General features: G+C 46.4%; 1 protein-coding gene across 1 annotated transcript; it reads left to right on the top strand.

The window, feature by feature from the left end:
* The first annotated feature begins 1,827 nt into the window (after nucleotides 1-1,827).
* On the top strand, nucleotides 1,828-25,817 carry rnd2 (Rho family GTPase 2). Its single transcript, XM_080523755.1, has 5 exons — nucleotides 1,828-2,064; nucleotides 2,841-2,928; nucleotides 20,686-20,795; nucleotides 22,680-22,814; nucleotides 25,406-25,817. Exons 1-5 carry the CDS (start codon nucleotides 1,963-1,965, stop codon nucleotides 25,673-25,675), a joined length of 705 nt encoding a protein of 234 aa, XP_080379881.1. The 5' UTR covers nucleotides 1,828-1,962; the 3' UTR covers nucleotides 25,676-25,817.
* The last annotated feature ends 1,065 nt before the right edge of the window (nucleotides 25,818-26,882 follow it).

Below are 26,882 nucleotides of genomic sequence, written 5' to 3'. Positions count from 1 at the left end.
GCTGATTAACAAGAGGAATACACACAGAATAAAAAGAGAAATAACCCCTTCCCACGCCCCCTCTGGCACCCTACTCTACACACACACACACACACACACACACACACACACACACACACACACACACACACACACACACACACACACACACACACACATGTGAAATAAAACAGTTTATAATGTATCTTTGCATGTTTTTCCTCATTCTAATCAGTAATATGTACTATTGAAAACCATGGTGTTTTAGTACCCTTGTTGCGCATTGTTGCCCTGGGGCAACAAACCAATATCTGGTTGGGGGGGTTGGAGGGGTCACATTTTAGGATTGATATATTATCAGGGACCCCCAAGCTCTCAAAACGTGGGGTGAAATATTTTTTCCACCCTAAAATAAAAAGTCATGCCATAGAGGGTTAAAATAAATGTGAAAAATGCAATTTATAAGAGAATCTTCTTGGCTCTCAGGTACAATACGTCATGTATACACACTAGTGTGCTTTGTCTCCTGAAATACCACGTAGGACCAAAAGGAGGCAGTGGAAGCTTGCAGAAAAGGTAAACCAGGTTCCAGTTTTCCAGTTTCAGTCCCTCTTGCATTGAACAATGCTGGTGAAGTTGATATCTCATTCATAAGAACAACAGCAATACTTCAAACGTGGGCGTTTCAATAGAAGAGCCTCCCAAATTGATCATATCTCTTTCTTTTAAAAGGTAATTACGGGTTTGTATAGTGCAGAGATACATTGATGTGCGTTCGGAAGAATTAGCACACCCAACCCTTCTGGCTGGATGATTCAAGATACTGTAATTGGTTACTTTTAGACCACAATTTACATTGTTCTCTGTCTCAGACCATTCAGGGTTTACCAGTCCCTAGCCATCGCCATCTAGTATGTACGGTAATTTGTGGGAGGCAACATTCTACAGTAGTCCCTAGTGGTAGAAATTGCCACCAAAAACGGTTATATCCTTATTTGCTCGGAGAAGTTGTAGTTTGATTGATTGATTGATTGAAAACTTTATTAGAAGATTTGCAGAAGTAGGTACATGAAAGTACATATTACATACAAGGTCAACTAACAGGATAAAAACCCAAGAAAGCCACTGGCTTATTTCAATTGGGGTCCTTGATTCGGAGGGGATAGTTAATAGATACTTCTGATATGATATTACGTAGGAATCAACACTTATCAATTGATCACCAACTAATTTAGTGCAAATGTAATTCAAAATAGCCCGTCATAGGCAAGGCAAATGTATTTAGCATATATTCATACAACCGAATGCAAACTCAATGGGCCAGTTTCACAGACAAGGCTTAAGGCTAATCCTGGACTAAAAAGCATCTTCAATGGAGATTTTACATTGAAAGTGTGATTTAGTCCAGGACTAGGCTTGGACTAGTCCAGGACTAGGCTCGGCCCATAGTGTTTTACATAAAAACATTAAAAAGTGCAATAAAATAACAATTAACACAATTGATAAAGATGGGGCTGACCTAATGTGAGGTAACCTAATTGTGATAGCTTGGATAGGTTAGAATAATTCACTCTTCCTGTGTATGTATGGAAAGCATATCAAGGTATATTGTGTAGGTGAAATGTCATACATAACGAAAAAACGGTAACAAACACGTTAATTGAATGGGCTATAATGCACAAGGACCAACTCGCTCTCTCGTTGGACGCGCGTAGCGGCTGGGCGTGGCCAAATCAAAAGTGGAGTTTGCAGAGATCCGCGTGCTGCTGAGGCGGGGGGAACCAGGCAGTCAGAGAGTCTCTATCTAGTGGAACCGTGGAAGCCGAGGTCTGCGGGGTGGACTGAGGAGGAGGACAAGCGGGAGAGGACATATAAGTAAGCCTCGCAATTGGCACATGCATTTTTGCGGGTTTTCTTTTAGTTACAGTCTTACATTATCGTTATCGGATGGTGAATGAAACACTGAAATACTGACTGACAAAGATGGAAAGTCAAGGCAGCCGCTGTAAGATCGTGGTGGTCGGAGACACGCAATGTGGTAAAACGGCGCTCCTACACGTTTTTGCGAAGGACTGCTATCCAGAGGTATGTGTCCCGATGAATTAGTATTAATAATCACATTAGGATGATGATTAATCAAATGTTTTGGATAATGTCAAATGGGAAATGTAACGACTGACGAAAAGGCATGGGTCGATTTGATTCTTCTGCAACTCAAGCGCAGTTTGTAAATGGGTGTCATTGGTTACTTGCATCACTAAACCAGATTCAGCTTCTAATTAATCGAGATAAGGACACTTATTGTTATCTCTATCTCTTTTCAAGTTTCTCCCAAAAATATTCAGCTAAGGTGACTGTGAAGGCACCTGCGTTGGGCGAGCTGTGTGTGTGTGTGTGTGTGTGTGTGTGTGTGTGTGTGTGTGTGTGTGTGCGTGCGTGCGCGCGCGCGTGTTTTCTGTGTGTTTATTTGTGTTAATGTATGTGTGTAGAGAGAGAAAGAGTGTGCGTGCGTGCTCCCCCGTGCGCGATACCCCACCGTTCGCATCAAATAGGCCTATTGTATGGAGGAGCTAAACACTGTGACTGATGAGTGTCTAAATATGGTTCGTTATCTTTAATTGGTCCTCATCATCACAACAGTGATCGTAGCCTATTCTTTAGTTATTTTATTTCAATAATGCGTAATAGCGTATGGCTATTGTACCGCCCCAATTTGTATAGGCCCGCTCTGCACATCTCTAATAGTCCATCTATTTATTGAACAAACAATAAACTTGCCGTGTTATAAGTGACAATCAATTAGAATAATATTTTGCCTAAATGTTTAATTACTGTTGTAAATATTAAACCTTTCTTTTCAGAACTATGTCCCGACGGTCTTTGAAAACTACACGGCCAGTTTTGAAATCGACAAACAGAGGATCGAACTGAACATGTGGGACACATCAGGTAAGACTATTAGGGTCTCGGCTTCTTCTAAAGGTTGATCAATCTTGCTGCAGCGGCGACAGTCCGTGTCTGAGACCGTGGGAGGAAGGGAGGGCTGCTTCAATCAGTTCCAAGTTTTCAAGGAGCCTTCTAGGCCTATTTGACGAATTGCTATGACCTTGCCAACTTGTGACTGACGTATTTTTCCCCGGGGCATCTGCTATTTATGATTGTTATCTTTGCTGAGAACCTCGTGCCAGCCAGTCATTTCTGTCAGCGCACCGTATTTGCATTCCTCGCTGCGCGCTGTGTGTGGTTCGCTGTTCCCATACGCTGCACGGGGGCCAGGCAACTGTGAGGGGGGTCCTGGCTAAATCAGTCTGAAAACTGTTAAACGATCTTGCTGTTTCAAACATTCTTAATGGATGTGGTTGCACCCGTTCGAAATCCTCAGCGTCCATATCAGTGCCAAAAGGAGGAGGCTTCCCTTGGCTTCTGATGGTCTGCCTTTGGGTGTGAACTAATTACCACTCCTTTGTCTAGCTAATGGGTCTGTGTTTGATTCCAGCTATGGGCCTACTGAGGGGTTTCAGAACAAGGATGCATGCACTCTGTGGTGGAAAACCAATTTGGGGGTAACACTCTTGGGTCCCACACCTCCAGATCTGAAACAGGGTGATACCCCTCTTTGTGGAATGGCATGTTCTACTTTCAGTCCAGGCTTGTCAGGCTGGGTTAGCTTCCAGCTCAGAGTTGCAGTGATGCTGTCTATCTGACTATACAGACCTCTGACTCGGCCAGGGGATGGATCCTCCAGGGGAATTCCCTGCAGTCTAAACATTCTCAAACCTAAAGCATCCTCCAAAAGGATTATGTGGTATTTCCATGTTACATGGTCATATGGATAAGAATGTTTTCTTTGGAGGGGATTTTTTCTGGAAACGGGTGGGACCTCTTCTTGACCCTGAGAGTAAATCTACTTTTGCCTTTCAGACAGGGGCAGGGGTTAGGAGGTCTCTATGAATGAATGAATGAATGAATGAATGGTCTTTATTGTCATTGCTATAGTACAGGTACCAAACAACGACATTTAGGAGGGGTGGCTCTATGGCTTGGAGACACAATTGTTTCTTATCTCCACTTTTGGGGGCGTCTGACTTGGTAGCAGTGTTGTCCGTCTGCATCCTTTGATGTCCACTTGCAATGTGTGATTAGTCTTTAATCTTCAACAAAGAAGCCCCCCCTCCCACTGTAAACAAGATATCACCCTACCAGCCAAATTGCAAGTTACATAACTGTGTGTGTGTGTGTGTGTTTGCTGTCTGATTCATAGCAAACACAGATGTTCATATTTTCATCCCCCATTCATTTATCTTTTCCCTCTCTCTCCTCCTCTGACCCTCTCTCTTCCTCTCACTTTTCTCGTACTTCCTTCCCTCATGCACATTGGCAGCATCAGTATTTAGCCTGGGGCCCGCTCCTCAGCTGCCTGTACTCTCTGGGTCCACTGCTGTAATTGCTGTTGAAGAGATGCATTTGCATAATCTCCACTGCCCTTCATTAAGTAGAGCCAACTACCCCACCATATATGTAGCTAGTCTCCTAGACTGTCAAACTATTCATTAATTTATTTATTTAAAAAAAATGCTTTTTAATGCTTGACCAAAAAATAATAATTTCCCAAACCCTATTGATTTGACTTAAGTGAAGCTATTTCAGGAGCTTGAGTCTAGCCCTGTTCACACTTCTAAAGCCCCTGTGGTCTGGTAGGACGTGTATTGCCATTTAACAAGGTCATAGGTCCCATTGTTTTAGTGTGGCAGAAGACCATTGATTAGTTTAGCCTCATTGATTTTGTTTTCTCAATATGGTCTAGTCCTCTCAGGATGAATGAAAACAAGAGGTGAGATGTTGATGTAATTGAAGTCATTAGTGATCTTGATACTCAATCTATGCGTGTGAGCCGGGGCCTTAAATGAACAGGATGTTTATTTTAAAGCGGTATAAACAGAAACAGGGCCCTTCTGGCTCCTCTGGACCAGAGGCCAACTTTCAGCTCTGCTTTGTATTCCACCCTGCACTCTACTGGGAACCATCTGGAGAATTAAGTCAATTAGAAGCCGATTGAGTGGAATGCAAATGTCTGTGTGTGTGTGTGTGTGTCAGTGTGTGTGTGTGTGTGTGTGTGTGAGGGAGAAAGAAAGTGAAAGGGAGGGAGAAATAGAGATTAGAGTATGTGTGTGTTTTCTGTCTATTTGTGTTAATATGTGTTTTGCATCTGTTCGTCTCTGTATCTGGAGCGCTGATGTATAAAAAGACAGCGACAACTGACCGGCAGTTTATCCTTGAGTGTAAATGTCACCATTCCGAAGCTCAAATTCCAAGTTATGATTGGTCATCCTAACAATGACACTGGGTCACAATGGGTCTGTGCACCAATCAGTGACCGGTGCTCACAGGGGGCACAATGGTAGCCAGCCAGTCTGAGTATCCGCCCAGCCTGAATGCTGATGGCCCCCTCTTCCTCTTCCCAATATGGTAGTGCTGCATGGGAACTATCCCCTCCGACTCTGGCCCCGGGAACATTCTCCCACTCACAAGATTGAGAATGTCTCCCTGAGAATGTCTTAACTCATGACAGCCTATCTTTCCCACACTACAGTCACATCTCTGTTTTATGTTCTCTGATTTATTGCTTCATCCAATCCCAATCTGGAAAGTGGAAGCCCTGTGCCGCCGTTCAGAGAGTTAGTCTTAGTCATACTGTATCATTCCCACGTGTTTTGGGAGATTATCTCATTCATGTTGCTCAGCCGGTAGTGCCGGTGTCTAATGATCGCAAAGTTGGCAGCTTGGCGGTTCAAACCCCGGCTGTACTGCAATGACAAAGGTTGAACCTTCTCCTGCAGCTCATAAGGAATGTCAAACAGGTCCTCTCCGGATAAGCTGTGTGTGTGTGCTAACCAGACACATATACAAATGATTTTACCTCACACACCCAGTCACTCACAACAGGTGTCTCTATAATCACAGGTGTGATTTAGGTTTTTCATTTTTTAACATAATGGCTAGTCAGTGCTCACCCATTATAACCTCATTCACATATAAGAGATTAAGAGATTTCCATAAATTCCATGGAATTTAGCTGGTAAGGGGCATGTGTGAACGGAATTTCAAGGGAAATCTGCTCAGGCAATTTCCCTGGTCAAGACCTTGTGTAATTCCATGGAGGGAAGGCTTATGTTGTGAACAGAAGCATGAACATTGCCTGGTCCAGCATGTCTGACGTATTTCTGACGCAATACGTTTTCACGTGGAACAAGTGAACCAATCACATTTGTTGTTTGTGGGTTACTACTGTTAATCATGTTTAGGTTTTTTGATAGTGAGCAGTGAGCTAGCTAGCTGGTAGCTAATGAGCTGATTAGCTAGTGATGCATACAGCTAGTTAACGTTAGCTGGTGTATCAACATTAGCCTGAACATGGCGACTTGCTAGGTGGTGTAAACGCTGATGAAGGCCCGAGGGTTGAAATGTGTTTGTTGTCTGTTGTAAACATGCATTAAACACAGTTAAAACTTATCCGAGAGTGTGGAATTCCCCCTTTTTATTGACTTTGGGAAGTCGCCATGTGGGCTATTGTTGTTGATAGTGAGCTACTACTGGATCTTGTGCTAACCCGGGAATGCGGGAAAAAGTTAGGGCATTTAGCTCATGTATGAACGGTGAAAATCACTGGCAGTCCCCGGTTGGGATTTCATGTAATTAACAGGGAAGCATGTGTGTAAAGGGCTTATGTCACCCGTATCCTAGAGCGCTCTCACAACACCGCAGACATACAGCCTCGCAGATCACGCATGCACACTGACTTTTCAACATTCCTGCTGTCTTTGTTTTTGTTAAAAGCCACATTCTCAGTGCACTGGACCATTAGTGAGCCCCGAGTCCTGTATCAACAGACTTAGCTCACAGGGCTCTCCATTCCCTTGCCCTTTCCACGTGATGAATGTTTAATAGCGAGTGCATGAGCTACAACCACGATGCAGAGATGAAATAAAATCAACAGACCCCCCCTCTGCCTCCTGCTCTGGTAGTGGCGTAGCTCGAAGGCACTCGGAGAGCAGGCCCAACATGAAACGAGACGCTCGTCTGCTTCACTGTGCTGATGGACAGGGAAGATTTGGAAGGCTTACACCAGTGGTTCTCAACCTTTTTTGGGCCAGCGCCCCCCTGTCCATTATCCAGGTCTCTTACCACCCCCCATCAAAAAAAGTTGGCTTTTTTTCTTCCCTGAATATTAATGTTGACTAATATTCTGTGTTATATCATTTAAAAAGCATGTCACTGAATGCCAAATAATAGATTTTATTTAACTGGGCAGTTGGAATATCATTATCATTAGTTTACCAGAGAGCAGAAAGGCCATGTGAATGTGAATAAAAATGCTGTTTATGAGTGTTAAACAAACTCAGACAACATCAGAGAATACAAACAGACTGTTTTATGATGCTAATATTTATTAATTGTTGATTGGACTTTGTTAACAAAGTTCCAAAGTTCAGAGCACTGCGCTCTGGGAGCGCTCAGAGATGGGTGCTCTGACTGAAAAGACGGTTTGCCCGAGCGAACTGACCGTTCGTGCATTTACTAACGTACCTACAATAACACTGCTGACAGCTGATCAATCGCAAGCAGACAGAGTAGTGGTTTCCTATAGCAACAAACGTTGACAGCTGTTCGGAGTGCTTATGTGTTCGTTTCCAGGGCATCACATGAGGAGCAACATATCACTAAAGGCGATCGTATATTTTAGTTTGTAAACGTTAAGACGAACACATCGCAATGCTAACCTCAGAATGGCACTAGGGATAACATCCACAACAACACTTAACAGTAATACATTTATGTAATATACTGTAATGAACCTGCGAGGGGAGGGGACATTCGTAGCTGATTTCTCCAGGTTAGATTATTGGTAGGCTAAGCGACAGAGAACTTTCCGGACTGGTTTATTACAATACGATCGCTTTTTTGAGATAGGTTGTTCCTGCTGTGATGTTCTGGTATGGTGGTATGGTATTAGCACTCATTTTAACTAAATTAAATAAGCTGTATTGAAAGGAAGCGAACGCATAAGCGCAGAGGGTAGTGTGTACACGCGGGGACTGGGAGTGAGTATTTGGCACGACAGGCTTACGTCACCGGCGGGGACATGGACTGAGTATCAAAACTAACATAAGAAATATTCTCTCGCTTATAGCCAACAATTACAATGAGCCTACAAACTGAAACACATGTCACTCAAGCATAGCCTACAAGGAAAACACTCATAGAAATTAAACAAGACTGTAAATTAAACTACACCGTATCGCTGTTAGATGAGCAACACAAATTAAATAGCCTAGTATTCCTCATAAATCTTCGCCAACTGGCTAAATCCAAAGACAATCAACTATTTACAGGTATATAGCCTATTCTACTCCGTGTTCATTTGCGGGTGCTATGCAAGAAAAGGATGGCAAGGGTTGAAAGTTGGCTTGTGCTAGCATTAGCTATGGTGCATCCATGGTCAACATGACATTACAGATGGGATGAACCGGGGTTCTTTCTATCGTAGACTAGCATATGCAATTCTGCAATTTCTGCACTGTACATGAACTGTCAAGTTTCTTCTACAATGCAGCTTACCCAGACACATTGGAAACTATCAAAAGCTCTGCCTTTGCTAGCTGAGTTTTTAGCTTCATCTTCTTGATGACACTTTCACTTTTATTTTTTGGGGCGCTGCGCTACGTGTGTCTGCGTCACAGAGCCCGGCCAAGTTCAGAACACTGCGCTCTGGGAGCGCTCAGAGATGGGTGCTCTGACTGAAAAGACGGTTTGTCCGAGCGAACTGACCGTTCGTGCATTTACGAACGTACCCGTAATAACACTGCTGACAGCTGTTTTTCATGAGAAAAATACTTTATGCGTGAACGCCCCCCAAGAACACCTCAACGCCCCCCTTTAAAAAATATTTGTTCCAGCGCCCCCCGATGTTGTCTGAACGCCCCCGTTGAGAAACTATGGCTTACACTCAGTGCTCAGTACACTCAGACTCGGAGCATCAATCACCCGTTTGGCCTTCCTCATTCCTCACTGTAATTTAGCACCCATGGCTTCCTTGTCCTCATTGACATATAGAGGTAAACAACAAATTATTTTTTAGGTATAATAGTCTATAATGTTTTTAAAATGTTTTGTACAATCCTGAATTCAACTGTTTATGGGTAAAGAATCATACCACACAGAAATGACAATGTCCATGTCTCAAAACCATAACTGTCAATATTGCTGTTGTCAACATCCTGAGAGGGGACGAGAATGTCCTAGAAACTAGTTGTTGACATACATACAGCTGCTGCAGTGAACGAGCAGTTTGATCACTTGACCAGCCTGAGGGAATAACTGCCGAAACCAAAAACCTGTTTTTAGGATGCGTGGCCGACACGCCCGTCGGCAGGGTACACATACACCTGTAGATGCCTGGTAATGAGGGCCTGCAGCTACCGCAGGGTTATTGGGAGGCTTCAACATGCCCCCCTCAACACCCAGAGGATGTTGTGAATGTGAGAGGTGTATAATATCATGGATGCTATAAGATTTTGGACACACTTCCCACATCCATTTGAAATGTATCCATTTGAAAGCCTATTGTCATTTCTTTTACACTATCATTATGTTCCTGTGAGTGTAATATCCTGTGCATGAATATAGCATAGCACACATGAGCTGTATGACTATTGTTTCAGATGAGCACCAGAAATGGAGGGGATGTTTGCTCCTCATAGAAATGAAGGAGGTGTTGCCCATGCTATTTTTAGGGCATGAAAAGGCATGTCAAGGCGCGGCAGCATTAACATGCAGTCAGAGCATAGGAGACTAGAGGATAGGAGAGGTGAGCAGAACTCACGGTAGAGTGTTCACGTTAGGTCCCATTTTGTGTCACTGCCATGTTTGCCACATTTTAGCTAGAAATACAAGTGTGCCATTTCCAGGCTCACAGAGACAATGTTGGAATTCCTGTGGAGGTATTTTGGGATGGAGGGGGTGACTTGGCTCTCCACTGCGTCCCTGTGGGCCCAGTTACGCCTTCTGGGGGATTATGTCTGCCCCCCCCCAGCGGCTCCCACTCCCTGCCCTGTAGGTTTGGGATGAGCTCCTACCAAAAGCAGCAGGCTCTACCTGATTATCCCAGGGATTACAGTTGTACAAGTCAAATGGCCATAACTGTATATGTGTAACACTGGAGTATATGCACTGTATTGGTGTAAATCATGTTGTATACAGTGCAGTGACGGTCCAATATCCTACCTATTTTATCAGTCCAATATCCTACCTACTCTTCACTGCATAGGGCTCCACTAAGTGCGAGTGACCATGGAGTCACCCAGAGGGCCTGGCTGCAGAGCCTGAAGGAGACCCCTGGGTACAGGCTGCAGGGATGGATGTCTCACCGACCCAGTGTGAGCCCCTAGGTGGGCATTGGGGAAAGTGTCTCTGACAGGGCTCACTGGGTCTGGCTCATTAACGATGACACTGGGGTCAGTCACTGTGCTGGAGGGGACTTGGCCTGGGTGCCTTCTGCCCACATGCCACAGAGCCAATCATACCGGGGAAAGGGGAGAGGGAAAAGACATCAAGACGACAACAACAACTACAAGTAAAGGAGAGAAACCAAAAACAAATGATCTGTGTCACATGCCAGGATTCAGACAGACTGATTGAAGGTGATTTTAAATGTATACAGCTTCCACTCTCTTTCTCGCTCTCCTCGTCTCCCCTCCCTTATTCTCCCTCTGTGCAATAGCTCATTAGTCAAGGCTGCTGCTGAAGCATAGCGCTGATCTGACCTGGAGTCAGGGACCACGTGTAGCAGAGGGAGGCCACGAGCTGTGTGAGAGCCAACCTTACTGACAGGAACACACAGGCTATAATTAACACACACACACACACACACACATAGAATATGTCCCCGCCTCACAGAAAGAGGCGCGCGCACACACACACACACACACGCACACACGCAGGCACATGCCCAGGCACATTACCGGAACTATTAACCACTGACTGGACTATATGAATCATGTTCACACACACACACACACACACACACCCACACACCGCAGGTCAGGCTCATCGCCGTGCTTATGTGATGCGTCCTAATGAGTGGAACACAGCCCCATGGTGAGACCGGCCGCTGTTCCCCTCTCTGCCTCCCAGGCCCTAATCTGAATGTCACATGGCTGCTTCTGTGGGAGTCCAGACAGGTCCCTAATGACAACCTCCTAGTCCCTCTTCTCTCTGATCTCTGGTTGACTGTATGAACCCCAACACAGACATGCCGTATGTACTGTAAGATACATCTCTATAGCACGTCATATTCAGCTGGATGCCAGACACCACTGCTCAATATACTGTATAGTCTGCTTACTGATCATATTTTCTGCTGGACACTGTTTTATGAAAAATCCTTTTTAGATTTTAGACGATTGGACCACTATTAAGTTATTTCTATTTTAAGTTATTTCTAGGATGTATTACTGACTGAGAGACCCAGACGGAGAGAGATCACGGAGGAAAGACAGACAAAGATAGATAAGTAGAATAGACAAGAGACAGAGGATTACAGAGGAAGAGAGAGATAAGAGATAACGAGATACAGTATACTGAGCGTGTGTGTGTGCGTGTGCGCTCGTGCCTGCCTGTGCATGTGTGTTAGTCTATGGGAATGCCAAGAGCCCTGACCCCCTCACCCCTGCTATTGTGTCTCAGCTGACCAGAGGAGGGGTGGGGGAGGGGCCTGGGGGCCTGGGGTGGCGCTCGGGGGGCACAATGAGGCTGGGAAGCATAGCAGCTGGGGACTATGGAGGGGTGTGGGTGAAGGGAGGGAGCAGGGAGAGAGAGAGAGTGCTCTCAGAGTGAAGGGCTTGTGTTCCGTTCCAGTGAAACGTGGGGGAAAGGGACAGAAGGAGAGAGAGAGGTGTACAGCTGGCCCATTCCCTTCCTCCCAGGCTGTGGCTGTGTGGAGCCCACCCCTCTGAGCTTTGTGATGTGTTGTGGGTCAGGTTTGTTGGGTGTTCCCTGGGGACAGGACCTACCACCCCCCACCCCCCCGGCTCCTCCCGGTCCTGTGGGAGACTCACTCAGTCATACACAAACACTGACTGTTGTTTCACCCTTCAAGCTCACTCTATTTCACTATGTACTCACTCTAAACTCACACACACTCACACACACTCACACACACTCACACACACTCACACACACTCACACACACTCACACACACTCACACACACACACACACACACACACACACACACACACACACGCACAAAGACTCTATGGACACAGTAGGTTAGTTATTGATCCTAAATAGAGTCATGTGAAGAGCACATGGCTTCCAGTGGGAGAGTATAATGAAGTGAGGAGGTATTCCATGCTTTACCTGAGGGAATGAAGGACTCTTGAAGAATGAAGGACTGTCCTTCATGAGACAGCTTTTGTTTTTGAGGTTTCCCTGTCGCGTGACACAAGAAATGTTTTAGCTCCTTCATATTTGAGATCATTCTCTGAGGCTTTTCTTTCACGTATAGACGCCCCCGTCAATCTGAGTATAGTCCTCTGTGGCTCAGTTGGTAGAGCATGGCGCTAATAACGCTTAGGTTGTGGGTTTGATTCCTGCTGGGACCGTATATGCTGAAAAATGTATGCACTCACTGCAATGTAAGTCGTTTTGGATGAAAGCGTCAGCTAAATGGCATATATGGGTAAAAAAAAAAAAACACACACAAAAGCTTGGCGCACACTCACTCAGACTGACCCTCAAACACTTGTCTGTTCCCTTCCAGCAGCATCAGCAGCCAGACTTGTCAGGCTCGCACAGTAGGAAGCTCACGCTAGTAGGAAGCTCAACACAGGAGACCGGGGGACTGCTGGTCTCCAGGCCCGGGCCCCTCTAGGTCGAGCGCAGAGGAACTCGCCGTGGCACCAGCTTTGATCCGTGCACATCAAACGGCCTCGCCCGCGTGGCTCCCAGGGCTAGCCTTCAGCTCCCTCCCTCTCCCCCCACCTCCACCAGAGCAGACCCCTCTCAGCATCCTCCCTCCCCCCCACCTCCACCAGAGCAGACCCCTCTCAGCACCCTCCCTCTCCCCCCACCTCCACCAGAGCAGACCCCTCTCAGCACCCTCCCTCTCCCCCCACCTCCACCAGAGCAGACCCCTCTCAGCACCCTCCCTCTCCCCCCACCTCCACCAGAGCAGACCCCTCTCAGCATCCTCCTGCAGCCCAGCCCAGCGGAAGGAGATACAGCCGGGTCCGTCTCAGAGCCTGCGCGGCCCCCTAACCCGCCTCACCAACCACCACCCACCCACCTTCCATCCCATACCTCAGGTTCCCATCATTTATGGATGACTTTATTTATAAAACAGGATCAGATGCTCTCTGTTTCTCTCTCCGCTGCCTTTGTGGAAGTGAAAGAGCACTCAACGCAGTCATGGAAGCGGTGCCCCATCTCTCCCAGACGCCACCCCAGAGACTTGTAGAGTGGGCCGGGCTGAGGATGGATAGGGCTATGATAGGGATGCGCTCAGACAGTTTTGGGGTGGTAGTAGAGGATATCCTTTCCCGCTCCTCACAAGTTGTCTTTTATGTGCCCATTATAGCTTTCTGAATATATCCCGTCTCTTTTTGTTATCAAACAGGCAGCATTACTACAGTTAAGAGGACAAAGCCGAATCTTCTCCCCTCCTCTCTCCCCCTCTCCTCTGAGAGAGAGAAAGAGAGAGAGAGAGAGAGAGAGAGAGAGAGAGAGGCACAGAGAGAGAGAGGCTGTAGTGCATGGTCATTTCCAGGTGAAAGGGAGGGGGAATTTGAATGCCTCCTGCGACAGAGGGCCTCTTCAGAAGGGAATCCATTATGGCATGGTAATCACCTCCTACTGGTGGTCACAGAATTACAGTTCATATTGTCTGTGCAGCAATCTTTTTCCTGGCCAGACCAGGCCTTCATACATACATCGATACCTCCTCCATTCCCTTCTCAGTGGGATGTGTGAAGGTACTGTGATGAACCAGGGAGGGGGGGGTGGGGTGGGTGTTTAACCTGGCTCCTCAAGCCTCCTGAAGCCTTTTGTCTAATCGGATCAACACATAATCTTTTTAGGCAGTGAAACCGGATATTCCCAGGTCTTCTCGCTTCCAAAATACCCCCCCCCCCCCACTTCTCAGTCCTCAACTCCCCCCCCCTCCCTGTGTCCCATGGTTTCACTCGCTCTGAACAAGAAGAGAAAAGTGAGACTAGGTTATGTTGTCTGGGACAGTTGGAATTAGCAGAGGGTTTGCATTGGCAGGTTTAAGTGGTGGAGATTGTGAAACAACAAGCGGCTTCTGGTTGTTCTCTCGAAGCGTCTCCTTGTCTGTTTTGAATGGTGTTATTTGGTGTAACTTGTCTAAACAGTGCATACCACTTTGCCACGATGACTCATCAATCCCAGTGTTGAAAGGCACGGTGCTTGAGAAAACCCAGCCGGCGAAACAACAAACCTCGGCGTGTGTTGCACATGTATATTTCCTCACTCACAGATTGTACATTCTTACACAAACACACAGGCTCAGACAAAATACAGACATAATATAGACATAATGGGTTTACGTCATAACAGGGAGTACACCACAGCTTATGGTCACGTTGCATAAAGGGCAGTCGAAAGAGAGAGAAAGAAGGGATAGAAAAACGACTAGAGAGAAGGGGAAGTTGTTTGAAGCTTTTAGAAAGAGACGAGCCTGTGTGTATAGATAGTGTGTATAGTGTCTTCAACCATAAACAGTGGTGCTGGACAAACACTTTTCAGGAATTTATTAAATATAGCAATTTATGACGGTTTATTGACAAAAAACATGTTATTTTCTAAACATCAGTGAAAAGCGGCTGGCTTTTCCCCCTTTTCTTTAGGGACCAAGCTTGCGCTCGCCATAACATTCTCCGTTCTGAGGAACACGTGACACGCCATTATGATTGCTTCTAAAGAGTATTTTTTGACAGGTTATTTATTTGACAAAATTACATTGTTTACAAAAATCACTTTCATGGCATCTTCAACCACACACTCTTAAGTTGTTTATTATATATAGCAATTTATGACGTTGTGATAAAACAATAAAAAACCAATACATTTCTTTTTTTAGTTTTATGACTGTTTTGAGACTTTTTAGGTTTAGAGACCCTGGTTTTCGGTTTAACCGTAAAACCAACCAACCCTAATAGTTAGACAGATAGATAGGGAGGATAACAATACCCAGCATGAGGGTGATGGAAGGCAAAAGACAGCACGAGACACATAAAACACAAAGACAGACAGACAAACAGAGATCAAGCAATAGGAGGAGAGGTGAGGAAAAATGAAGAGAGGAAAGGTGAGGTGAAAAGAGGAGAGAAAGAGAGGAAAGAGGACAGCCCACTCCCATCTCCATCTCCCTGGAGGCCATAGGATACAGACAGTAATCCTGCTCTCCACTGGTGGCCGTATCCCTCCATGTCCCCTGCCTGCGCTGTCAGCTCAGCGGCTAGTCCTGCTTTTGAACCTGTGAGTGGGAGGGAAAGAGACACAGGCATTAAACTCCCCTACAGTGGGGCTTTGAGCACATTCGTGCACTGCCCTCAGCGTCCTTCAAAGGCTCTGTTTCCTCCAGAGTGAAAGGAAGCAGAGAGCTTTGATCAATATCCCCAACGATGACGAGGCCACAGACAGGGGAAGGTTAATGGTCATTTAACCCTCTGTCGTCTCCACTGTCCCATCTGTGCTTTAGCGCCTTTGAAAACCTGACTTAGCGCTCTCTATTTCACAGGGCTTTCTTTATCATTCATTTATTTATTTATGTGTGTGTGTGTGTGTTGGCCTGGAAAAGTGCAACAGCAGCTGTGCACACCACTTCAAATTAAATGAGATTAGGAGATTTCTGCTTGTACAACCTGATGAAATGGAGAATACTGCAATTTGGCGGGCTGGCAGTCATGGTAAGTCGTCTCCTGAAGGTTTATCTATTGGCAGGAAACAGTGTTTCTTTCCCTGTTTCTCTCCCTTGTGTTGTTTAGCTTGAGGTTTGTTTGAGTGGGGGCACTGAGAGATTAGCAACCACGCCAATTAACAGCGCAACCCCCTCCATTACTAAAGGCTGTGGATGTTAGCAATGAAAGCCCCCAAAGGTCTGCTTGGCCACTTAAGAGCAGGCTCCTCGATTCTCCTCTCCCCCCCCCCTCTTTCCCTCTCCTCACATCTTCTCTGAGACACTTCCTGACCATCACTGCATCAGAGGCATTAGGGATACTCCCCGCTCTCCTTTCTCCCACTCCCTCGTTCCCCCAGCTCTCTCGCTCGTTTCCTCTTTTACTTCCTTTCAGGGCCACACAAAGAAGCCATTTGCAATCCCTCCAGGTTGCTACGATACTCAACCACCACAACTTGAAATGGTTTGCTGCTCTTTGAAGGTGGAATCAGAGAGGAATACAGCTGGGGGGTGTTAAGAGAGAAAGAGAGCTAGTTTCTGTGTGAGCAAGTGTGTGTATATGTTGGGAGTGTTTGTGTGTTTGGGCTGCGGCTAGTTAGATGATTGCTGATTACAGGACTGTGTGTGTGTGTGTGTGTGTGTGTGTGTGTGTGCGGACTCCACTCCATACCGTATGCACACATTAGAGGGCTTCTGGGCAAACGCTGTTATTTTCCCATCACTTTGCTGGGAGCCGTCACAATGTCCTCTTTCTCATGTGCTCCTGCACGTACATCACTGTAGCATAAAACCCTTTACTGTAACCAAGACTTAAGTCTCTGCAAGTATATCAGGGTTCTGAAAGGCTGTGGTGTTGCTGGTAATGGTAGTGCATTTAGTTTCTCAACACACTACATTATAATTGTACTATTATGGACAATTATGTTTTCATACACAAAATAAACACAATTGGTGAAGGAGTTACCTCTCCGAAAACTGAATGGACAATGGGACGGCATCACCTACTGCATATTTTACCACAAGAACAATCAAACATTAATGGTTTCTCTAGTCAAAGGTTCTTGGAATGCACAGTGCTGTATGTTTATGCTTTTTTATATGATCAGGAATAGCCTGCAGGCTAGATCATGCTAAACAAGAAAGACGGTCTTAATTAGCTGCAATCTAACTGTCAATATGAATGAATGAATGAATGGTCTTTATTGTCATTGATATAGTACAGGTACCAAACAACGAAATTTGGGAGTAAGGCAATAAGGCAGTATAAAAAGATTTGTGTCATGGCATTATGATGATGTGAGCAGCACGACTGTGTATCAGGAGACAACCGAAGACCTAAATGAAGTCATGCCAGAAGCCTTCGGGCTTGATTACTGTACATTAAGGCCTGTAAAGTCCTCTGGGGTGTGTGTGGTCTTTAAGAGTAGTACTGGACTCTTTCTGAGGAACACTCCTGCAAACCCCACCTCCCTGCAGAGTCCCTCGCCTACAAAGCCTGGGCTTTCGCTAATGAATGCGATGGAAATAACGACAGGCATCCACTCTCCCTGTCTGGGGAGGCTGGTGCTAAATCAGGCTAACGCTAGAGCCAAACGTTTTGTGAGGGGTATTTTATGCCTGTCCTTGGCACCGGAGGGCAGGGTCCCATTCCTTGGCAGAATTGGCAGTGCCAAGTCCTGACTGTTTCGGACTGGGCAGGGCTCTGCCCACACTCCACCCCCCTACCCCTCCCTCCTCCCCCACCTCCCCTATCGCTCCCAAATGCTACCCCATCCGTCTTGTCCCGTCCCTGACTGGAATTCAATTGACCTTTTGTTCTACCTCACAGCACATGACTGGAGCCCCACCCTCCTGCCATAGGCAGCCCAGAGCTCCTATACTTCTTTATTTGATCTGTCCTGTCCAGTGCTTTCATTACCTTACCCTGCCCCCCCGCCTCCACACACCCTCGCCCCCTCTTTATCTCTCCTGCCCGGTCTACAGAAACGGTTGGAGGAGGGCACATTATTGGCATGGCCGCTGATCTGTTTTACGAGTGGGAGAAAGCTCGCCTCTCTCCTCCTCCTGATGGTGATGGTGATTGGCTTTTATACGTGTCGGCACGGCTTGTTTTACACACAGCACTTTTCCTCCTGCCTTTTTTGGTCTCTCACTCAAAGGACTGTTCTGACTTTGTAGAAGTGCTGAGGCGGCTCCGCCGTCGTTCAGAGCCCGGGACGGTTCTGATCCGCAGTGCTGTGTCGAGGGCCGCTGTGCCCGCGGCCTGTCAATCATGTTTATCTGTGGGATGGACAAATTGATCCTCAAGGCCTAATTCCCCTCACTTTTCAAGCCTTTCATTACTTTTCTAGTAAAACAGGCACCTTTGTCTCAACTTTCTTTTCCCCTGACGTCTACCCATCCCCCCCATTCATCCCTTGGATTCTGTTTGAATTCTCTCCCCTCTCTCTCTCGCTCTCTCCTCTTATCCTTCTGCGCCTTGCCATCACCCCATTGTGAGAGCCATTAAATCTGTTTTGGCCTCTCTCCACACACCTCTCTCCCAGGCCGCCGCACCTCTTTCCGCACCCCTTCTCCCTCTATTCGCACCTCTCTCCCGTTGCAGGCCTGCTATGCTGTGATACCTAAAGACCACCATTGGCAACCACAGCAACTCGTGTGACCAATCAGAGCCCACTCTGCTGACTGGTGGACATGGTGTGGGTGTGTACGGGTGTGGGTGTGGGTGTGGGTGTGTACGGGTGTGGGTGTGGGTGTGGGTGTGTACGGGTGTGGGTGTGTACGGGTGTGGGTGTGGGTGTGTACGGGTGTGGGTGTGTGTGTGTGTGTGTGTGTGTGTGTGTACGGGTGCGTGTGTACGGGTGCGTGTGTACGGGTGTGTGCACGCCTGTCTGTCTCTCAGCAGTAAACACCACTAATCTCGTGACTGCATTAATTCGCCTAACAATGATGGAGTGATGACTTCCGGGTAGTGTGAGGACTGTTTCTACTCTCAGCTAAAGTGACCGCCTATGTGACCTGGTTGTTTAATGTTGACATGTCTCCCTGTTCCTTGTTATTCTGTTGAAAAGAATTCCAGCTGTCTAGCTTCGGCTGCCTGCAAGAAGTCAAATGTTTTAATGGGTTGCAGGAAGAAAAAAAGTAAAGCTTCCCTAGAATGTTTTGCTGAGCTTAATTTCACAGACACACACACTCTCTCTCTCTCACACACACACACACACACACACACACACACACACACACACACACACACTCCTACTCTGAAGTATGATAATCTGTGGCCCTTATGACAGGGTGGCTGTTGCAGTCCTTTGTCTTGACGGCTGAGGTCGGAGAAGAGCAGCCATCTGAATGGGCCGCGTGCAGCCATTGTGTAGGCCTCATTCCTCCGCTACACAAAGAGAACATAGTACCGCTAAAACAGGCGGTAACAACCATTGTGTCGGAGCCCGTTCCTCCGCCGTGACAAAGGCAGCAGTGCTTTAACAGGCTGGGAGGCCATTGTGTACACCAGATTCCTGAATACAGTAGCAATGCTAATGCTGGAGCGACGACACAATCTGTGTAGCAATGCTGCTGCCCTTGCCCCTCGCATTGTCATGCAAATGATATCTCGGGGTTGGAGTGTCACCCTTGAAACATCAGTTGCCCTTGAAACATGATGAAAACAACGTCATTCATATCTATATGGGGGGGTAGTGGTGGTCTAGTGGATAGTGTGTTGGACTTCCGATCGGAAGGTTGTGAGTTCAAATCCCGCCTGTAACCACACCACTACTAGTGTGCCCTTGAGTAAGGCACTTAGCCCTCAGTTACTCCAGGGGGACTGTCCCTGTAATTAGTAATTGTAAGTCGCTTTGGATAAAAGCGTCTGCTAAATGGCAAAATTAAAATGATATCCCCCCCCTCCCAATTCTCTGATATTTGTTGTGGAGGTAGGGTGCAGAGGTTGTTTTCCAAACCAACAGTCAGGGGAAAGGTGGGGGGGGGGCAGCGGCGGCAGGGGGGGCCACAACCCCAGCCACAGCCAGACCCCCTCTCTGCCCAGATCTGTTTTTACAAGACTAATAGGAGCATTGAGGAGAATCGGGGAGAGAGGGGCAAGAGAGAGAGAGAGAGAGGTAGAGAGGTGTAGAGGTAGAGAGAGGTAGAGAGAGGTAGAGAGAGGTAGAGAGAGAGAGAATTTGAAGGTGGTAAACTAGAGTTTGAGAAATGGAGAGAGAGAAGGAGAAAAGAGGTGGAAAAGGGTGTGATCTTTAGTTTGCCCTTTGTCCCGGTGACCGCTGTCATTTGAGATGATGATGTGAGGTGTGCATGTTCGCCCCCCCCCTCCCCCCCCTTCCAGCCCTGTGTTAGTGGGGGGCTCAGCTGGGCACATCTGTGTGCGTGTGATGCTGGGATACTGACAATCCACTCCCTGGCACACAGCTGTTAATAGCAACACAGGTTTGCGTCAGCAGAATGCAAGCCTGCAAAATCAAGCTGCACGATGCCCTACTAGTGCGTGTGATGCATCGGTGTGGCTATAATTGTGAATGTACAGATTGTTAATGCTCCTATGCTGCTCTGCATCATCATCATCCAGAGGCATGTGCATATAGGATTATAGGATTGGCAAGATGCCCCCATATATGGTTATAATGAGCTCCTCTTGGGGTCAAATGAGGATAACGTGCGTTTTTTCGGAGGCAGATCAGGCACTAACTTATGTGCATGTTTGTGTGTCCCCAGGTTCCTCGTATTACGATAACGTGAGACCGTTGGCGTATCCGGACTCGGACGCCGTGCTCATCTGCTTTGACATCAGCCGCCCGGAGACTCTGGACAGCGTACTGAAGAAGGTTAGTAATGGTCTTCCTCACCCTATTCCAACCAGGGTCCTCCGTCATGGCCAGCTTTTGGATTTACACCTTTTTTATGGATCAGAAGAATCCTATATTCACTTAAAAGACGTGTTTTTTTTCGAGTCATTACTACACACTTTCACCTCCCAACAATAGAGCAAATGAGAGCAAATCCTGAAGGGGGAGGGGGGGGGGGGCACCCCCCTGAAGCACCCACCATGAAATCAACTGAGGATACTTGACCCTTCACCCCACGGGGGGTTCAGACTCACGTTTGGGCTGGGTTTCGGGTGCAGCATCAACGACGGCACATTAGCCACGCCAACCCGATCAAACAACAGCTGTTGTGGCTCCTCCCGGAGAGCGAGAGGCATTTATATGACTTTGGGCGTTTATGTGACTTTCTTGAAATGAGAAGCTAGACACTGGTAGTTGTTGGGATGGTGGCCCTTAGGGTGTGTGATGTTCTAATACTGGGTGTGGGAACGTAGTCGGAGCCAAAGTGTGGTAAGAGGTGGGTGGAGTGTTGAAATGTGGTTATGGGCATGTTTTTACTATTCACACAGGCCCATGAGTGTGTGTCTGTGTGTGTTTGTCTGTCTGTCTGTCTGTGTGTATGTATGTGTGTGTTTACAGACACCTTTATTTATGGGTTGGTTTGTGCCTCAATGTGTCATGTAAAACAGGTTCTGTGCCCTCTCAGTCCTCTCCCATCTTGAGGCCATGTGTGTCGCGTCCCTTTGAACCGCTCCTCCTGCCAGTTAAAGACATTCCGACGGGCTTGTTGACGTGTTTAGTGGTCTGAGAGCTGCTAAAACACTCCCCGCAGTCTTTGTAGATCTAACCCTGGACACCTTTTTTTTTTTTTACCCACGAGTCTCACAAGCGTCAGTGCCCACCCTTAACAAGGCTTTTGGTTTTCCCATGAATTCCCCAGTTGGGGGTGCCATGACCTCTTGACCCCTAGCTGTGGTAGAGGTAATCTCTAAAACCTAGGCCACATGGAAACCTGTTGCACAATCACCATCCCAAATTAGACTGTTGACCCCGCATGACCTAGTCTGTCACCAAGGTCATCAGCTGACAGGCGCGCGGGGGGGGGTCGAGATGGTCAGCGAATATGGAAGAGTTTGATTGGACAGCATAGGAGAGATGGGGTTGTGAAAGGCTTTTTTTCCAGTTGATGGACGGCTCCACAATCCTGTGTTCTGCTGCTCCTGACACCTTACATGTTTGGAACTGTTTGGCATTTAGAGATTTAGATTTAGAAATGTGGCCCTCTGATTTAAGGCTGTGTTCTATCCAATCAATTAGGTGTGTGTATGTTTGTGTGTGTTTGTGTGTGTGTCTGTGTGTGTGTGTGTGTGTGTGTGTGTGTGTGTGTGTGTGTGTGTGAATATATTAGGTACAACTGAGATTGGGGTGAGCTGAGGTGTTGAGCTATGAGGTGTTGAACAGAACTACACACACGTGTCTGCACTGTACCCAAAATAGCTCAAGCCATAGCATGTCAACAAATTCAATGTGAATTCTGACACACTTTTACATAATTTACATAACTCATTTGAATTAGGCCCCAAGCGAGAGCGTGAACACCAGCTCATTATTCATTAAGACCAGTAGGCTTAACCAATGTCTTACAAAATGTAGGTGAAACAAAGAAAATAGTACTATCCTTTGGGTAAGAGGGTCCAGGGTCAACCACCCCCACCCAGGAGCTGAGGGGCCTGGGGGTCAGAGGTCATGGTATTTTGGCTCAAAAAATGTAAAGGTTCCCTGGGGGATTGTTCCACTGTTTCATAGAAGGACCTCGGCTGGGGTTCTGACTGCTGAGCACTGCTGTGTATTTACTGTCTTTCTGTCTGTCTGTCTGTTCCACAGTGGCAGGGGGAGACTCAGGAGTTCTGTCCCAACGCCAAGGTGGTTCTGGTGGGCTGTAAGTTGGACATGCGGACGGACGTGAGCACCCTGAGAGAGCTGTCCAAACAACGGCTCATCCCCGTCACACACGAACAGGTGAGGGATGGAGGGAAGAATGGATCGAGAGAAAGAAAGAGGGAGGGAGAGAGAGCGAGCGAGAGAGAAACAAATCTAGCAATAATACACAGCTTTGTGATTGCAACGAAGTCCCACAGGAGAGGAGAGTGACAGCCCTCCCCCTCCCCCCCCCCCACACACACACACACTTGACAACAAGACGGTAGAAACACATTATAAATCTCTGGACATGTTGCCATGGTTGGCATTTCAACTGCAATATGCTGACAATGCTCCGGAGGTAGTTTATTGTAACCGAGGTTGTGGGGTAGCAGACTGGGGGGTTGGTAGAGTTTATGTCGAGGGACACATTTTCACCCCGATATGAAATATTCATGCAGATTTAGGGATTTAGAAAATGCCGGATAAATAGAAAAAGGACTTTGATAAATGAGTGAGGTCTTTTATCGCATCCGGCCACGTCTTCTAAGCCAGCGGTATTGAGGGGAGGAGGAGAGGCTTGATAAACTGCTCCATAAATCTGTGAATTTTAATCAGCTTTTTGCGTGTTCATTTTTGTACCGTTCTGTGTCTTACATACACAAAGTAGTGGGGGGGCTCCCCCCCCCCCCCCCACCCCACGTGACACAAAAGCCCTCAGAACAAAGAGGCCTTTTTCAACACTGGCTGTGCGCTAGCCGCAGGGCAAAAACCATATTCAGCCCCCAAAAAAAGCAACTGGAAAAAACAAACAAAAAAACCCAGATCATGTAAATAAGATGCAGAAGCAAAAGATTGAGTGGGACACCGTGAAGCTCATGGAAAATTGCAGAGGACAATTTTGGAGATACTCACATTAGGCCATTGTCCTGTTTGACGTCAGGCACTATTTCGGTCTGAGGCAGCTACGCTGAGTACTGCTGGCTCCAGTATTGCCAGTGTGAATGTGTCACATACGAGACAGCAAGTGCTCCCGACAACACACTTTTGATGACCTAATCCAATAGCTTACGGTTGTCCTGCCGGTGCTGATCTCAAATTGAATTCCGATAGAGCCGAGGAGTCTCCGGCGGTTGTGACCACGGGGTGAACCCGAGACATTTCCGCCATAATCGGCCAAAGATCTGATAGAGCTTCCCTGCTAGTCATGGCCAACCCCTCCAACCCTACTCTAAATCCTCCGTTCCACCTAATGAAGACTTTTCCTCTCATATCGGCGGCTCTGTGCCAAAGCTTGATAAGATAAGATCACATCAGGCCTGTGGCTATCTAAGGCTCTCTCTGTGTGTGCGTATGATCCAAGGAGAGGGTCATGGGAAATGCAGTCCCATCTCATCAATCATTGCGTTAGTGCTTGTTGTCCCTGTATAACACTAGGTTTAAAGTCAAACAGAAGAGAGAGAGAGAGAGCCCAAAATGTAATTTGGGCCTGTGATTTAAGCCTGTATCCAATCATTGATTCCATCCAGCCAGACAGCGGGGTGTAGTAACACTACCCTGGAGTGAAACATCACTCTGGGCCAGTGTAGGGCAGAGAGAGGTCTCTCCTCTCTGATGACTGAACACACACAGACAGTAGTACCACTGCCCCACTGAGACCCCGTCGCTCGTCCTCCACAGAGAGAGACAGAGACAGAGACAGAGACAGAGACAGAGGCACAGACAGAGACACAGACACAGACGCTGCATTATTTATGTCACGGAGCAGGATCATCTGTCTCCAAACATGTTTACATCCAAAACATCTCTGTGCTGTCTCTGTTGGACAGGCTTGTCATTTACTACCGAAATTTGATATTTCTCGTATGGTAAATTAAATGATGCATTCTCTTTCATGGAAGTTCAGTTCAGTGACCTAGTTATGGGGTGAAATAAAGGACAGGAAACAAGAAGAACATTGTGGTGTTGTCAAATGTTTAGTTTTGACATCGTGCTGTAAACAGAAAGAGGGAGAGAAAAAAGACAGAACACTTTGTCATGATACTTGGAAAAGGATGATGATCAAAATGTATTTTACAAGAGCGTCCTGACCAAGACAGGCAGCAGCACAATTAACAAGGTTGCAGACATTATAACAAATAACAATTAACAATGAAAATAAAAAATAAATTACAGAATCAAAAATAACAAAGATATTAATCAATATTCATCATCAACATCTAAACAAACATGAATCAAACAAAACACCACCCCTTCCCTCTCTCGCTACACTCGACAACAAACATTATAGGAGACAGATCTTCTGGGATTGGATGACAGGGGCTGGTAGATGATTGAACACAGCTGAGGGCTGACTGGACAACGATGATGGACAGGACCCAACGACCAACAGGGGAGGAACCACATGCACACCACTTCACACCTAGGGGAAGACAGACAGAAGCAAAACAAAAACAGACACAGGACGTAACACAAAACATGTCTAACAGTCATCAACATCAGAGATCAAACAGGGGAAATATGAATCAGCCAAAACATCTACAGGCAGATCTGCCTGCCTCCAAGTCATTTAGAATGACTAAATGCATCCAAGATGGTGGTGATAATGATGATGATGGTGGTGGTGGTGGTGGTGGTGATGGTGATGATGGTCCCTGACTCCCTCCCTCCTCTCTCTCTCTGTGTCCCAGGGCAGCATGCTGGCCAGACAGATAGGAGCGGTGGCCTACGTAGAGTGCACCTCCAAGGTCTCGGAGAACAGCGTGCGGGACGTGTTCCACATCACCACGCTGGCGTCGGTGCGGCGGGCACACAAGCCCCAGCTGAAACGCAGCAGCTCCCGCCGGGGCCTCAAACGGGTGTCCCAGCTCCCTCTGCCCCCCATACCGGGACGGACTGAGCTCCTGGATCCCCCCCCTGCTATGAGGAAGGACCGGGCCAAGAGCTGTGTGCTCATGTAGAGACCCACTGACACAAACATATATAAATATACATATACACAGAAACATATGACAGAGGAACTCTATTTATTGCTTTCTTTTTTTGTTGTTTTTAATTTTGTTGATTTTGAAAAATCCTCCTTTTATTATTCTTATCTTTTGCACTGCTGAGGAACATGAAAAAAAAGAAAAGAAAAAGAAAAAAATGCGTTGTGGAAACCGATGCTTTTGTTTTTTTTTCTTTGTGCGCAAATCTTTTTCGTGTTTTTGGAGCTGTTTACATTTTTTTTGTTTTGTTTTAAGTGGTGTTGAAGTGAACATTTTCACTGCAGATGAAGCCTCTGGAGGACAGAGCAGTGGCAGCAAGTGTAGCATGGTCCTGGGTGTTGACAAGAGGATTCACTTCCAGAACCTTCACCACAGACGGATGTCACACTGGCCATTGCTGGTGGCTAACGGAGGACACTTTCACTTTTGTGGAGAGGGTGGAGGAAGCGTGTGGAATCAGAATGTTGGAGAGAAGCATGTGTTTATAGAGGAGACAACTGCTCAGTGGACATGGTTTCTGTTGCATATTTGCTATTGTGTAATGAAAACTCCTGTTGCCATAAAAAAAACTAAAAACAGTATGTAAAATGTGCTGAAAAGGGATTGTAATGAATGGGTTAATGATCGGACAGACCGAGCTAAAATCTGAAATGGCGACGATTGAAATGAATTGACTTGTGAAGGATGTGTGGAATTTATTTCAGATTATTGAAACCACAAGTGCTTTCTAGAAAAAGTCACGTTACATATCTTTTTTATTTTTATTATTTACTCTATTCTTCTTGTCAACTCAGATAATGTCATCTTGATTCACTGAAGTTATTGCTGTTGTCGCTATTTTAAGATGTTACTTTGTGGAAAATATAGCGGTAAAATGTTAGGGCTATTTTGCTGTATTTTCACTTACTCTGAGTCTAAAATAAAGCAACAGCTTGATGCTAGGGAGAGAATTCATCACTGGCTCATGTTTCTTCATGTTTCTTCATTGTTGTTGAGAAAATATCACTGCTGTCACTCACTAACATGACACATTCTTCAACTTTGACCAATTTTCTCATTATTGCTCAGATCAAACAAATGACTTAGTGTGAGGGTCTACCTCCTCTGTACAGAGCTGACTTCACAAAAGCAATTTTGCAAACCCACCGTGTGGTTATCATAAGAGAGCCCAGTTCCCTTT

The sequence above is a fragment of the Nansenia antarctica genome (genome assembly GCF_963989245.1).
Source record: "Nansenia antarctica genome assembly, chromosome: 2".
Taxonomy (NCBI): domain Eukaryota; kingdom Metazoa; phylum Chordata; class Actinopteri; order Argentiniformes; family Microstomatidae; genus Nansenia; species Nansenia antarctica.
The sequence above is the reverse complement of the archived record's forward strand: the minus strand, read 5'-3'. Positions and strand labels throughout refer to the sequence as shown.